The sequence below is a fragment of the Panthera leo genome, chromosome B1, assembly GCF_018350215.1.
Source record: "Panthera leo isolate Ple1 chromosome B1, P.leo_Ple1_pat1.1, whole genome shotgun sequence".
Lineage (NCBI taxonomy): Eukaryota > Metazoa > Chordata > Mammalia > Carnivora > Felidae > Panthera > Panthera leo.
The window spans coordinates 120,646,316-120,661,261 of NC_056682.1; the positions used below are offsets into that span (position 1 = coordinate 120,646,316).

Genomic DNA, 14,946 nt, shown 5'->3' on the forward strand with positions numbered 1-14,946 from the left:
AAATCTGTTACGTAGAAGTCGTGACATGTGCTTTCACCTCAATGGAAAAGAGCCAGAATTTCCTGTAATTTTTTTGATTATTTGAGGACTAAAATCCTATTTTTGTCTAAGTAGAAGAAAAGTAACTGGATTGTTGGTTTATTTCCAAAGATCTTGCAGATGTTCTGTTTCATTACTGATTGATTAAATATTACCCTGCTGAGACAATAATCTTTGACCTGCAGATCTCAGAAGAGATTGGTAATAAAGAGAGTTCTAAAATAGAAACAACTTTCAATATGTAAAACCCATAGATTTAACCATTCTTTGAAAAGCAAATCACTTAGTCAAGACCATAACAGAATATTGCGTAGGTATTGCACAGAATATTGTATGGATAACTAGAATAATCAGCCTGGTTTTTAGTGGTAAAGATTTATATATTGCTCTGCTTATTTAGTCTTATGTCAAAAATATAGGCAAACTTCTCAAAAACACGGTAGGTGCAGGATATCTTCATGTAAAAGGTAACCTTTGTCATCTCTGTTGAACACATGGAAATGAATTATGATTTTTCATTGAATTCCACTCTTCCCCTAAGTCCGTTAAACTCAGGAAAGGCCTACTCAGAAACTGTACATGTTTCATTGTCAACCTTGAGATGAATGAATGTCTGCGTAAAACAGACTTTAGAGAGAAAATTTTGTTTAATGTTATGTAATTGAGTTCTCTTGGAGTGATAAAACCTAATTTTAGTTTTCTTTTTCTAAGGCTATAATTTGATATCATTTTTTTCATAATAGCCTTGTTTTAAATCATATTTGTTGTTTTTAGGTATCGCATGTACAGGAAAAGCCAAACGACAGGCTTCCCTTCTCTAATTACAATTTTTTCAGCACCAAATTACTTAGATGTGTACAATAACAAAGGTAAGTGGTTTTAGAGCCCTCTTGCGCTCTTACATACTATGTGCAATAATTCATAAGGTGTTTTATTTGGGTTTGGTTTTAATGAATGTTTGGTTTTAAGAATGTTAGCCATTCTTTTTCCCCTTGCTTTTTCATTTATTGTTGGATGCAAATCTTGTGATTATCTTCAGAGTTACAGATTCAGTTGATCTGGATGTGGAGCCCAGGCAGTGTTAGTTTTTAACTATTCTCCAGGAGATTCTAATGTATAGCAGAGTCTATAGTAAACTGGTCTAGTAGATTTGGGTTTTAAAAGAAATAATTGAAAGCAATCCAAAATCATGCTTCTTAAAAAGGATGTAGATTTAAATGAGAATAGTGTGATTGTGCATGTAAGGGATCAAGAACAATAAGTGGAAGAATGTATAGTTTGAAATTCAAACTCAAATTGCATTTATTGAATACCTACCACAAGTCAGATACTGTGCTAGGCAAGTGCATATTCATTTATTTTTTTAAAAAAATGAATGAAACTTGGGGCGCCTGGGTGGCTCAGTCAGTTGAGCGTCCAACTTCAGCTCAGGTCATGATCTCACGGTCTGTGAGTTCGAGCCCCACGTCGGGCTCTGTGCTGACTGCTCAGAGCCTGGAGCCTGTTTCAGATTCTGTGTCTCCCTCTCTCTCTGACCCTCCCCCGTTCATGCTCTGTCTCTCTCTGTCTCAAAAATAAATAAACGTTAAAAAAAAATTAAAAAAAATGAATGAAACTTAAAAGTAAATATCATTAGCCCCACCCCCTTTTAATATGAAGAGTATCTGTTGCTAAATTACCTTGCCCCAGGTCACTCAATTAGGTAGTGATGAACTGGAGTCAAACCTGTATCTTCTGGTTTAGCATCCTGTACTTGCTTTGTGAAACTCCATACCTGTGTGCCTAAAAGAGACCAGGAAACAAGAGGGTATTATTTACTGACTATAGGAAAGAGAGGAGGAGCAAGGGACACATTATCTTTTTTTATCCAGGTAATTTCTTGATTCAGAAATGACAGGAAGTGGTATAGGTGTGACAGAATGGGTGATAACATATGAAAGAGGCATTAACTATAGTTGGCATTGGTCTACATAATATTTATGCAGCATATCTGAGTGTGGCTTTCTGAGATCCTTGCCTCTCCCCACATACACACACATCTGTGCTGTCCTATAGATGGAGCACATGACTCTCCAACCCCTGCCTCCACCCTAATAGCCCAGAGAGGCATGCCTTCTGGGTGGGATGGCCACACCACAGTCTCTTACACTGCCATTTTTAACTGTGGTGGGCCCTCCTCTGTGGCCACAGAGAGAAGTTATCAGAAGGCACAGTGAAGTTTCTGTCACAACCATGGATGGCAGGGGGCAAGAGAGAGTTGCCCCCTCTTTCCTAGTTGCCTAATTTCTAGAAAAGAGGAGCTGTCCTTAGTACTCTGTGGCAAGAAGTGTATAAAGTAAAACAAAATATGCTCTTGATGTGCCAAGTGCTTATAAGCCAGTTGACAAAGTAAGGCATGTGGGTGACTGAATAAAAATACAAGACATGGTGTCATTGAGTAAAACTAAGAGAATTGAACACTAAGTACATTCGACAAGAATGATTTTCTAGAATGGTCAGAGAAGGACTTGTTTAAGGCAAAATGTGACCTGGGCATTAAAGAATGGCTCACATTTGATTGGAAAAAGGAAAAAAATAATAATAAAGTCAAGACCAGTGTTTTTGAAACTTTTATTTTTAAGCAGCACTTTTTTTTTTTTTTTTTTTTTTTTTTTGCCAGACAAAATCTTAATCTTAAAATCTTCTGTATAAGACCAGTAAGAATTCATTCCCTTGGATTGGATGTGGGTTCTCATACCAGATAATTTCCCTGTGGTACCTGCAAGGAATGCAAGACCTCTGTAGGTCATGTTGCACGTCCCACCATGATCCTGTTAATTCCTTCTTTTAAAAATGTTTTAATGTTTATTTATTTTTGAGACAGAGATAGAGAGCATGAACAGGGGAGGGTCAGAGAGAGGAAGACACAGAATCCGAAGCAGGCTCCAGGCTCTGAGCTGTCAGCACAGAGCCCAAAGTGGGGCTGGAACTCACGGACTGCGAGATCATGACCTGAGCCAAAGTCGGACGCACAACCGACTGAGCCACCCAGGCGCCTCAATCCTATTAATTCCTAAAAGTATACACAATATGAACACTTAGGTGTTTTGTTTTTTTTTTATGGCATTAAAACAATTTTTTTTTCTATTTCACCTGGTGAAAGGAGCACCCAAACAAGCAATTTTCTTGACAGAGACCAATTACTAAATAGCACAGATGATACTTACAAGTTTTTTTTTAAGAATTGACAAAGAGTTAAAACAGTAAAAAAAAAAAAAAAAAAAAAAGGAAGAAGACTGGGATTTCGCTCCATATAAAACTGACTTAGACTTTTTCTACTCATCAAAATGTTGGGTATCAGTGTTGCTTGAGACCAATGGCAATTTCTCCCACAGGGTATACATGGCTTCTTTGTCAAGTGTTTTGATTTAACAAGTAGAACTTAATGGGGTGGCTGGATGGCTCAGTCGGTTTAGCTTCCGACTTCAGCTCAGGTCACAATCTCACCACTACTGGGTTCAAGCCCGGAGTCAGGCTCTGTGCTGACAGCTCAGAGCCTGGAGCCTGCTTCAGATTCTGAGTCTCCCTCTCTCTCTGCGGCTCCCCTGCTCACACTCTCCCTCTCTCAAAAATAAATATTAAAAAAAAAAAAAAATAGACATCAGTGAGTTGCTATCTTTGAGATTTTGTATTGCTTTCACTGTTTTCTTGTGTTTAGGGTAGATCACATTCTCTTAGGAAGGGGAGAGAAGCATTTCATTTTGGGAACCTTTTCATAAAAAATTCTTCTGAGAGAAAAAGATAAACTGATAGGAAGAAAAAAGATACATTCTTCAGCTTGAGCATGATTTCAAAAGACTTTTGTGTAAAATCTCTGAAGCACTTTAAAGCTATTATGCTAACACTGTGTACAGTATGTGGAGTAGGAGTCAGTTATTCACAGCTGAAGTAAGGATTACTGGATTTGAATAAAATAAATGGTAATGAGAATTTTATAAGGAGGTGCAAGAAAACTGGGTTGAAAGCACCTTCAAAAACATAATCAATGGACAGAGAGTGATGAATCCCTAAATTAATCATTTGATTCTTAGAAACAGATGTGGGGGTGGGGGGGGGATGCCTGGGTGGTGAAGTGGGTTAAGCCTGACTTCAGCTCAGGTGATTATCTTGTGGCTTGTGGGTTCCAGCCCCGCGTCTGGTCCGACTCTGTGCTGACAGCTCAGAGCCTGGAGCCTGCTTCAGATTCCGTGTCTCCCTCTCTGTCTGTTCCTCCCCCACTTGCGCTCTGTCTCTCTCTCAAAAATAAATAAAGATTAAAAAAACAAAAATTGAAAAAAAGAAAAAAGAAAAACCAGATGACCAGAAAATTTTCTGGGGTTATAACCCAATAGTTACAGTATGATTTGATTTTTAAGCGCCTACAGATTAAAGGCAGCAGGAATGTTCCTTGGCAAAATGAAGTGATGGGGAAAAGAGTTTGCACTCTGCCATCTTAACACCTGTAATAGATGCACGATCAGCTTCATGTTTAAATGTCTGTTAGCTCCGATTAGAAGTTCGTACTTGCCTACAAGAAAAGCAGCTTTCCGCAAGTGATGAGGACCGTAAATGGCCCATCCATCCGTTGGGGTAACCCACACGAATTCATGCGGTTCTTATCCTTTCCGGTCTGCATAACACAGGGAACAACTCCCCTGGCCTCTCTTTCCTCACTCTGACAACTCCTGCTTACATTTGTAACATGCCAGGGCAGAAGATGTAGATTTGAATCATAGCTCTGCTATTAAACAGCTAGCTCATTTACATTTATTGATATGCAGTGACATCTCTGCAAAACGAGAAAAAAATTTCGTTTGTGAATAATAGATGAAATTACTCTGAAACAAAATGCTATGAGGTATTAAGATATTATCATCATTGAATATTTTATGTCGCTATCATTATGCCACCTGTCAATGGCTTCAGGGAAACTGACAGATGATACAGTCCTCCTCAGCCTCTTACTTGTAGTTTCACTTTATGGCTCGATCTACCTTAATACCCATCTCTCTGCTTCTCTTTGGGTGAACCCTTTACTTAAGCCAAATTGTTCTACTCGTCCTGAACGCAGTGACTATCCCTTCCATTTGGCTGTCCCTTCCATTGCGTCTTTGCCCACATAACTTTTTTTTTTTTTTCATTTAGATTACTTGTCTCCCTTTTTCTGCTCATCTAAATGGCCTAGACCCACCAGGCTGTTTCTATGCAGACTTTTTTTGGTAGTCCTTCTCTGAATGCCTGAAATAGCAATCATTTGCCCTTGTACTCATCGATTATTTTTCTTTTCTAGTTAGCTTTTCCTACAGTTAGCATTCCTATAACTTCTCAATCAGATTATAATCAGTTTGAAGCAGGGGCTTGTTGATATACATTGTAAAGCCCAGTAGCCTGCATTATGCATGGTAGGCCTTCAACACCTGTGTTGAATGATGCATTTTCTTTCTTCAATCAAATAGCAAGACAGTGCTCAAAAGTTACCCTACCAGTATTGACCCACAGAACTCCGTCTCATTTTAAATTACTGTTGCAACCAGTTCTGATACCCTTTCCAAATTGGAGTGAAACATTTGCAGAGCACTTTGCACATCTGAATTTTCTCAATCTGTAGCCCTAAGGGTAAAGCAATTTCATAATTACCCAAACACACCAAACAGAAGAAAACTGTAGAAATGACACATGCACATATCTGCTGCTGTGCTCCTTCTCCCTCTCCTCCCCCTCCCGCTTCTAACTCCTCCTCTCCCAATTCCTTCTCCTCTTCCTCCTCCTCCTCCTCCTCCTTCTTCTTCCTTTTAAAATGATATGCCACCTGGGCTCAGTTGGTTACATGTACGACTCTTGATTACAGCTTGGGTTATGATCTCACAGTTCACGAGTTTGAGCTCCGTATCAGGCCCCGCATTGACTGTGTGGAGCCTGCTTGGGCTTCTCTCTCTCTTTCTTCCTGTCTGCCCTTGCCCCACTCTCATTCTCTCTCTCTCAAAATAAATAAATTAATTAAAACAAACTAAAAATAATAATATGCCACCTATAAAAATGACTTCAATCTCACCCACTCAACAATGCAACAAATCTTTACTGAGAACTTACTGTATACCAAGCACCATGCCAGGTGCCGGGAGTATAAAATAAATAAGATGGAAATTGTCTTCACTCTAGTGGGGTTTATAATTTGGTAGTGGGATAGACATTAAATAAAGAATTCCATCAAAAATTATTCAAATATACTTGGAAAATACTCCAAACAAAAGAATGGTATTGAGTGAAAGTGGAAATTAGTCCACGGAGACCAAATAATAATAATAAGCTTAACTGACAAAAGTGACATTTAAGCAATCTTAGTAAAATATGTCAATATCAAGAAATACAGTGGTAGATGTGAACTCTGCTTTAAACAACTCAGTTTGGTCAAAAAATATAACGAACCTCTGGAATAATGTGTTTTAAGCATTGATGTAAACAGTTAAATCCTTTATCTCTATAGTGGTACACCTGTGCTTCAGAAAAATCTAAAGTAAATTACACAAAGTTACCATGTGGCGCCTGTTCTCTGTGGTCCAGATGAGTTGTCATATGGGTGCAGGAGTGGATGGGTGGATGGATATGTGATTCGGATATCGAGAAATGCAAATATACATTCAGGGCTATATAACTCAGTTCCAGGAAAAGCTACTCACAGTAAAATTAAGTAATCAAATAAAACTTATCAAATGAACTGTATTTTGGATTTGAGAAGAAAAGCCTAAATGGCAACCAAACTAATTTACCAATTAAGACCAAAGATTAAAAATGACCACAAGGAAAAAAATCAATTCAGTGTTAAAGTCGGTTAAGGAAGAGAGAGGTACAAAATTGGGTTTCAAGGATAAGACGACAAGAGCATCGTTTGCTAAAATGCTAAAGTCTACCCTTTTTGGCTGGGAAAAGAAATGTATTATGATGGTTTGGACTTTTAAATGAGACAAATTGATAGAATTGCTTTTAAAAAGCATTTTAGCCCCACCAAAACTTGGCGGAGTCAACATCCTCAAATATTTTCCTTCAAAATGTAGTCAGGGACTTCAAAAGGATACCATTTATAAATAAAAAGATACTTTACAGCTTGGCATACCATTGTAAAGAGAGGATTTAATTGCCAATAAAAAAAAAAAAAAAAAAAAAAACAAGGTAAGAATCTTATTGGCAGTCATGATGTGGACACGCAGGAGCAAATGCAACCTCTCTGAGGCCAGCTTGTCCTGGTCCCCTGATGTCTAGCTGGAGCACGCAGCCTTCAGTGACACCATCAGCACCGTAGGCTGCCAGGCCTGAGAACCTCATTCCTGTACTGCAGCACAGTTCTGTCATGTCAGGACCTTGTTTCAGTATTCCAGAATCATGTGTGCAAACTTAGTGATAGGTGGTCCCTGCCTGAGTCAGGAGCCAAGTGCAGAATCAACTAGTTCAGATCCTTATCCTGGGTGGGAAAAGGAAATAGGGGGAGGGGGGCAGTCTCTGGAACGGAGTAGAATTCATGCCCAGGTAACCCTAAGTTAGCATCTTAGCTTGCTTCTTCACAGCATGCCAAAAAGATTACTTCCCTACAAAATTGCTTATATTTTATAAGCAAGAAGCCATTTCTGTGGAGTTTGAGGCTGATCTTAACCATGGGAATAATCTTTAGCATTGACATAAACATTTTTAAAACATATTTTGGGTCTTTATAACCACAGGCATAAATATGATCACTAGTGCTTTATAAGTTAGATAAAATTAATCCAGAGATTTTGTTCAACGGCAAGAGTTTTCCCAGCTCGTACTTTTTTCCTGCCATCATATCAATTCTAAAGATCCTCTTAATTGGTTTTGAGCAACTGTTTGCTCAGATCACTTTTTTTCATATAGGAAACGTAAATGCACATTCATGGTAGCATTTTGTTATTTGATATTTCCAAAAAAATTGTAGGCTACGTGTTATTCTTGTTGTTACTAAAGGAAAACAATAAGTAAAATAACTCCTATGAAAAATAGTAATTTCTCCATTTATTTAATACACATTTTTATTGTTTACCCCAATGAATATTGAATTACACACAATGGGAAGATAATTTCTTTATAGTGACCATTAAACCAAGGACAGTCTCCCAAAAAATGATACGGAATCTACAAACTACAAAGGATCAAAGCAGAAAACATGAAGAAAACTCTTAGCATTAACTTTTTGTATTATCAGTATGAAGTAGTAGAAAATAAATTTATGTAGACATTTAGACTGAGGAGGACTTTTGGGTAGGAATTTTTGATTAGTTCACATCTCTCTGAGATGAATGGATAAGATTAACTGCAGAGAGGTTTTAGTGGAATATCCCTTTTCTCTGCCTTTTATATAAAGGACTCTTTAATATATGGAATTAATCTAACTATGATTATAATTTCTTCTACCATTATCATTATCATTGTCACCTTGACTGCTACAACTTTGATGTTTTCTTTAAAGTCTTAAGTTGGTAATAGTATATTTAGTAAATGTAAATATTTCCTTTCAGTTGGGCAGTTGGGATAGCAGGTATACAAATGTTATTTTCTTTATTCATGCAAGTAGCAAATGATTAATAATAATAATAATAATAATAATAATAATAATGGAACATTTATCTTGTTCTAGAACCTGCTCTCAGTTTCCATGTGTCAATGCATGTAATCTTTCAATACTTTGTGCATTACATTCTAATCTTGATTTATTAATGAAAACTTGGGGCACAGAGGGGATGCCTGCTTTCCCCATGGTTCACACAATCTTATCAGGGAATAGCACTGAGATTGAAACTCAGCTGACTGAGTTTCAGTGCTTGCAAGTTAACCTCTGTCTTCTAGGTCAACTTTGTTATCTGAGGCATTCGGGGTGATGTTTCCACCAAATCCCTATTCAACTCATGGCTCCATTATGTAGATGACTAACTGTTCTTCAATAAGAAAAAAAAAAAAAAAAGAGCTTTGGGAGTGAAGAGTCATTTATTATCCCTTTAATATTACGTGAATGTTATACATTCAAATATATACGTTATTAAAAGAGCGGGGCATCTTTTATGTTATTCTAAACTAAATAATTAATCTCTCTCTTTAAAAAGTGTCCCTTAGGCGCTTAGACTTTTGCTTTTTGTACATTCAGCTCCACTGTCAAACTGTCATTGCTGGAGGCCACTTTCTAAAGAGATTAGTTTTAGTCCAGTCATCAACTTGCTTACATTTCAACGTTTAATTAATGGGACAGAGGGCAAAATGGAAAATCTATCAAGATTTAATATCTAAGAATTACCCTGAGTATATATTTTAATTGAATGCACACTCTGTATCTTTGCTATAACAAGTGAACGTCTTGATGTTGTAACTGTCGCTGCTGCATAATTATAAAGTTTGGCAGTTAAGTAATTGTGGAACTTCCCTAAGTAATAACTCCATGAATGAGATAATCCTTGCTTTTTACAAAGGGCTGCCCATAGAATTGAAGGATTTGGCTCTCCAAGTTCTATAAGCCCTTAAGTGGGGATGAAGACAGGATCTGGAACAACACTAAATCCTTCACACAGCTTTATCGGCAGTACTCTACTACTGCCCCTTGAACAAGACCAGCTGGGGGATGCATCCTGAGGTGTTGTATTCCATTTTCTGACAGACGGTTAGAAGATTCTGTAGAAATCGAATTCTTTGTAAAGCATTTCATAGGAGGAAAGACAGGGACAATCTAGATAATGTTGAAGACACCAATGAATGGCTTATCCCTTGCTATTCAATATCTAGAAATTCTAGATCTACAAGAGACTTTACCCTGACAATGTCAAAAAGTCTGCGTGATATTACTTTCCACAGAAAATATCAAGTGTGTGGGTTTAATATTAACTCAGTGCCAAGGAACAACCTAGAACTTTGCAAGTTATAGCTCAGGGCTTGATATCAAGTACAACCTTGAAGGTGAAAAAGGTGTTTTGTGATTGCATGCAGATACCACCAGTTTTCAAGGTACCTCCCACCAGGGTACCTGTGTTATGCACTTGGAGCTGGGATGTATTGACTTCATTGAATGGAAGCCAAGCATGGGTACAGTGTTTCCTATGTCCATGCCATCTTCTCCAGCAGTTCAAAGCTTCAGCTAAACCTCTTTCTCTCTCTCATTTACTAAGGTGGCATAAATCTTATGTTAGCATTATAATAACACAGATTAGAACTTAAAGCTAAAACTCATAACTAGTTCTTTCTTATTGACTTAGCAAAAAATACTGAATCGAAATTCAAATTCTCCGTGTGAAATTGTAATGTTAGAAACAATTCTGTGTTTCACTGGACTTGAGCTACTTCCAAGGATCAGTTTCTGGCCCAGACTCTCTGGGTGTTAGTACTTGGATATGACACTTTAGGTGGGAATTATAAAATGGAAAAGTGTCAAAAATGGATAGCCATCCCCTCCTTGAAGAACTTGAAACTGCATCTTGATACTTCTGTTTTTCAGTTGCCAAGTAGTTTTTGTGATTACATATTATCATGGATATTAATCCCATGTATTATTGTATTTGAACACCATACTTTCAAAATAATAGTAATTATTCCTATTTTGCAAGTTTTGGAGGTAAAGCTCACACAAGGAGTAATACTTGCGTAAGTTTACACAGTTATAATGTGGCAGGGCCAATGTTTTTTCCATTCTTGTCTATTTTAGAGACTCTTTTACAATTTTAAAATGGAGTTAGCATCTGAAGTGACATTTTTGTCTTTCTCCTAAATTCCAACATGTACCCTTCAGACTGTTCATGTGTTGTTAGTTACACTTTTAGTGTCCTGGGAAGTTATATGTTTTATGTTTTTGAAATTGTTTTTGTTTTTACTTTTTCTTTGCCTGCTTGCCTTCCTTTTGTCCTTCCTGTCTTTCTCCATCTTGTCCTTCCTTTCTCTATTTCCTTTCCTTAGATCCTTTCTTCAACCAACATTATTAAACATCAGCCATGTGCCAGGTATGGTACAAAGCACTAAAAGAAAAAGAGAGATCTTTGCCTTCTTCATCCCTTCCATCATCTTCCTTTTATTGACTTTACCCAAAATTCTATATTTAAATAATGAGCTGGTTCAAAATTTACTAATGCAATATCAAAAAGGAAATATGTAGCACACACATGCACATATAATTATAAAATTGGCTCATATTATTTCATAGATATACCTGGTACCGTCTCTTTCCTCCATGTAAGGAAGATACTATCATCCAAATTGTATGTAGGGCACTTGTAGCAAAGTTAACAAGGTGCCATGAAGGATACATGTACAAGGAAGGAGAAGCAGGCAGGGACTAGATGTGTGGATAAGAGGATTATATATAGTAACACACATGTGTGTATCTTGATAAACACAAAATCCTTAGCTCACAGCTTCAGGGAAATTATATATACCTACTGTTTGTAGTTATTAATGATAAAATATTTCAGGTGATTAAATTCAGTCATTACACGGAAGTTATTGAGAATTTGCCTGTGAAAGACCCTATGTGAAGTACTGAATCAGGCAGCTTAAAAGAAAACTTGAAATCTGTCTTTATAAAAGACTTAAACACTTACTTTGTGCTCAATCTTATGAGTTATAGAGTAAAAGTGAGTTATAAGTGTAGTCCTTGCTCACCAAATACAGTAATCCTCATGAGTTAATAAATTTCCCTTAAACTAAGTCACTAGTAATAATAAAAAGAATCTTTTTAAAACAGAATACACTGGGCAAGTACAGGACATTCAGGGAAAGATAAAAAAGACACAGGAGTTAGAAATGAGGTTTCAAAATGGAAGAAATCACCAAGATTGTGCTTATAGATGCTATAATTTGAACTACAAAAACTGTGTATATATGTAGATATATTATAGATATATATCTTCACAGAATCTTCAAAGAAGATTATACATTAAAACGGTAATCTTTATTGGAAAATACAGTTTTAGAAAATGTACAGCATCTCTCCCAGAATCAAATAAATCCTTTCATGCAGTATATGGCATAATCTTAAAATATTGGTAAAGGATATTATGAGTGTATAGGTCCAATTTCAAGAATTTTATCCATCAAGCCATCATGTCTCCTTCTGTGATGGTAGGACTTTGCCAAAAGAACATGATGATGGTTTTCCTGCTGGGGTATCTATTGTCTACAAGTGACAGAACTGAAAGGGAAAAAAAATCCTGAGTCTATTACACTTTTTCTTCTTTCTTTCTTTCTTTCTTTCTTTCTCTCTCTCTTTCTTTCTTTCTTTCTTCCTTTCTTTTTTCTATTTCCGGACGGATTATGATTCTGGAATGCTGCCATTTGCTTCCTTTTCACCTTTCTTTTCTATCCCTCTGCCCCATCTTTTGAAGATGGGAGTGCATGGCCAATTAGAGCTAAGGAGATGAAAAATGTTATTAGAATTCATTATTTCCATTCTTTTGACCTCTCTCCCCTCTATTGAAAACAGCCCTGGTAATGTTGAGAAAGCCTGAGTGAGGTATGTTGGGAGTGTTACATTCTAATCTAAAGACTTTCAGAAAGGAACTTTGTGTTCTTCTTGAAATCCACTTGAAATGTGTTGAGCCTATGGTTTTAATGCCCCTTGCTAGCAATATTTTGATAACTTCTTTTAAGTTAGAAGCTCTCTTTGGATATTTATATCTATCTATATATCTATCTCTATCTCTATCTCTATCTCTATCTCTATCTCTATCTATCTCTATCTATATATCTTACTCATTGTCCTATCCTCCTCCTCCCTGGTAATGGCAGTTGTAAAGAAGGTGTTGAGCAATATTACCAAGTTTTTATGAAATACAGGTTTTTGTGTCTCATCAAAATCTCAAATTTTAATGTAGGGGAGAGCCCTTTAATTTACAGATTTGGATATGGCCTAGCATTTTATTGCATCATATGGTAGACAGAGGAATGGATTCTATTCCTTGAGTTTCAGTCTATTTGCTGTACCTAATTGTGTCATTAGAAATAAAAGAGTTCAAGTGGCCCTTCCCTATTTTCAGGTAGGAGCTGTCCCTTGATTATGGATTTTATATCTCATACACAGCATGGCTTACATGTTTGTTTGTATAGGGTTCTACAGGTGCAGTAAAAATGATTAGACCAAGTAATTGCATAACTTTAAGGCCATAACTTTGACATCAGAGAAAGAATAGGCAGTCAGGCCTCCAGGTTTATGGAAATTAGTATTCTTTCCATTATATCAATTTTTTTTCTGGCTATTTTTCACAAGCACATGTGCAAAAGAAGAGCACTTGTTTCTAGACTGTCTGGTCAGCTCTGAATTTGGTTAATAACATGGCCTTGTATATATGTCATAATCTCTCTGTAGGCCTCTGATGCAATTGTTAAATGACAGGAGGTCATGTATAATTGCCAGTATAATGGCGAGATTTCTTGATAGTAGGCTTTGTTCTTTCTCTATTTCTCAGACAAGGTCTCAGGAGTTGGTCTCGAGTGATTCTTGAAGCACAACCACTTGTATTATTTATATTGCACTGGAGATAAATGTCTTTCAAGTACTTCAGAGAACAGCACACTGTTAGGGCTCTAGTTGAGTTTTGTAATCCCAGTGACAGTTAGAGGCAGGTGGCAGGGGTGGATGTGGGAGGTGGAAGATGAAATGTTAACTGTGAATTTCGTGACTGTAGATATTTGGGACTGTTTTAGATTAAGGGTTTTTTTCATGTACTTTTATGATATATATATATATATATATATATATATATATACACACACACACGCACATATATACACATATATGTATTATACAAAAAACATAAAAATTTATGAGTAACTTATTAATGTAAGGTTATTCAGGAAGTATCTTTGAGTGAATACCTTATGCTGCTGAAGAAAAAAGAATATATATATTGGTGTATTTGTATTTTTAAGTTATTCTTTTCTCTAACCTATAGAGAAGTAGAAAAACGTTCTATAAATAGTCTCTAGAATTACTGAGAATATTATTCATTGCATTAATGATGAGGTCTTTGTTCCAGAAGTTTGTTATCATTCAGATCTGGAAGTGGTCATATAAATTATCTAGATAAATCCATGAAGTTAGGTGAGGTAATTGAAATCTAAACACTTTAAGTGACCTCGGGTCTTGTCAGTACTTAATGACTGAACCCATCTAGCAGTCTGGGCTCCTGGCCTTCCAGTCTAGTGCTCTTTTTTACAAAGAATAAATGTGGAAGGAGAATCTGTATTTAAAACTTGGCAGGCAATGAACAGTTTATGCAGTTGGGGTGAGAATATCATGGAATACTAGAAAGATCGGGGAATTTAGACTCAGACCAGAACTGAATTTAACTGCTTCTTAAGTGTGACCTTGGGCAAATAACCTCTCTGTTTGCTTATTTTTGAAATGCAAATAAGAACTAGTTTTGAAGGCTATTGTGAAGATTTGTGATTACGTTTTGTAAAAGACCAAATATAATGCCTGATATATAGCAGATGCTTAGTAAATGTAGCTACTGTGACAATTTATTATTTCTGCTGTCAATAAACAAAAATAAAATCTGGAAAAATTCCTGCTTTATCAGTAGGCACTCAGATAAATTATATTGAGTCAGCGTCGAATGAAGAAATGCTTTATCTCACCAGCTCCAAAACAGAACCTCTGTGTTATCTATTGAGCAAGCCATACCCTCACTTGTAAATTTTCATCGTATTTCATTTTTCTCAAATATGATTTTGGCAAAAGCTAAAACATCTTTAATTATGAATACTATATTCAAGGTTAAGTTAGTATAACAGCTAAGACTAGAATTCATCCATTTATAATTTATAAGAGACAGAGGGACTGGTGGAGAGGGGATGGGTTTGATGTCAGTAAAACCTGAGTTTAAATATGAGTCCTATCTTTCAGTTGCT

General features: G+C 36.5%; 1 protein-coding gene across 2 annotated transcripts in view; it reads left to right on the forward strand.

Moving 5' to 3' along the window:
• The window catches only part of PPP3CA (protein phosphatase 3 catalytic subunit alpha), a 325,261-nt gene that overhangs the window by 270,475 nt on the left and 39,840 nt on the right, over window positions 1-14,946 (forward strand). For both annotated transcript variants that reach the window (XM_042935821.1, XM_042935820.1), the window contains exon 8: window positions 814-908. In XM_042935821.1, coding sequence (XP_042791755.1) covers window positions 814-908 — 95 coding nt within the window. The remainder of the gene's footprint in view (window positions 1-813; window positions 909-14,946) is intronic.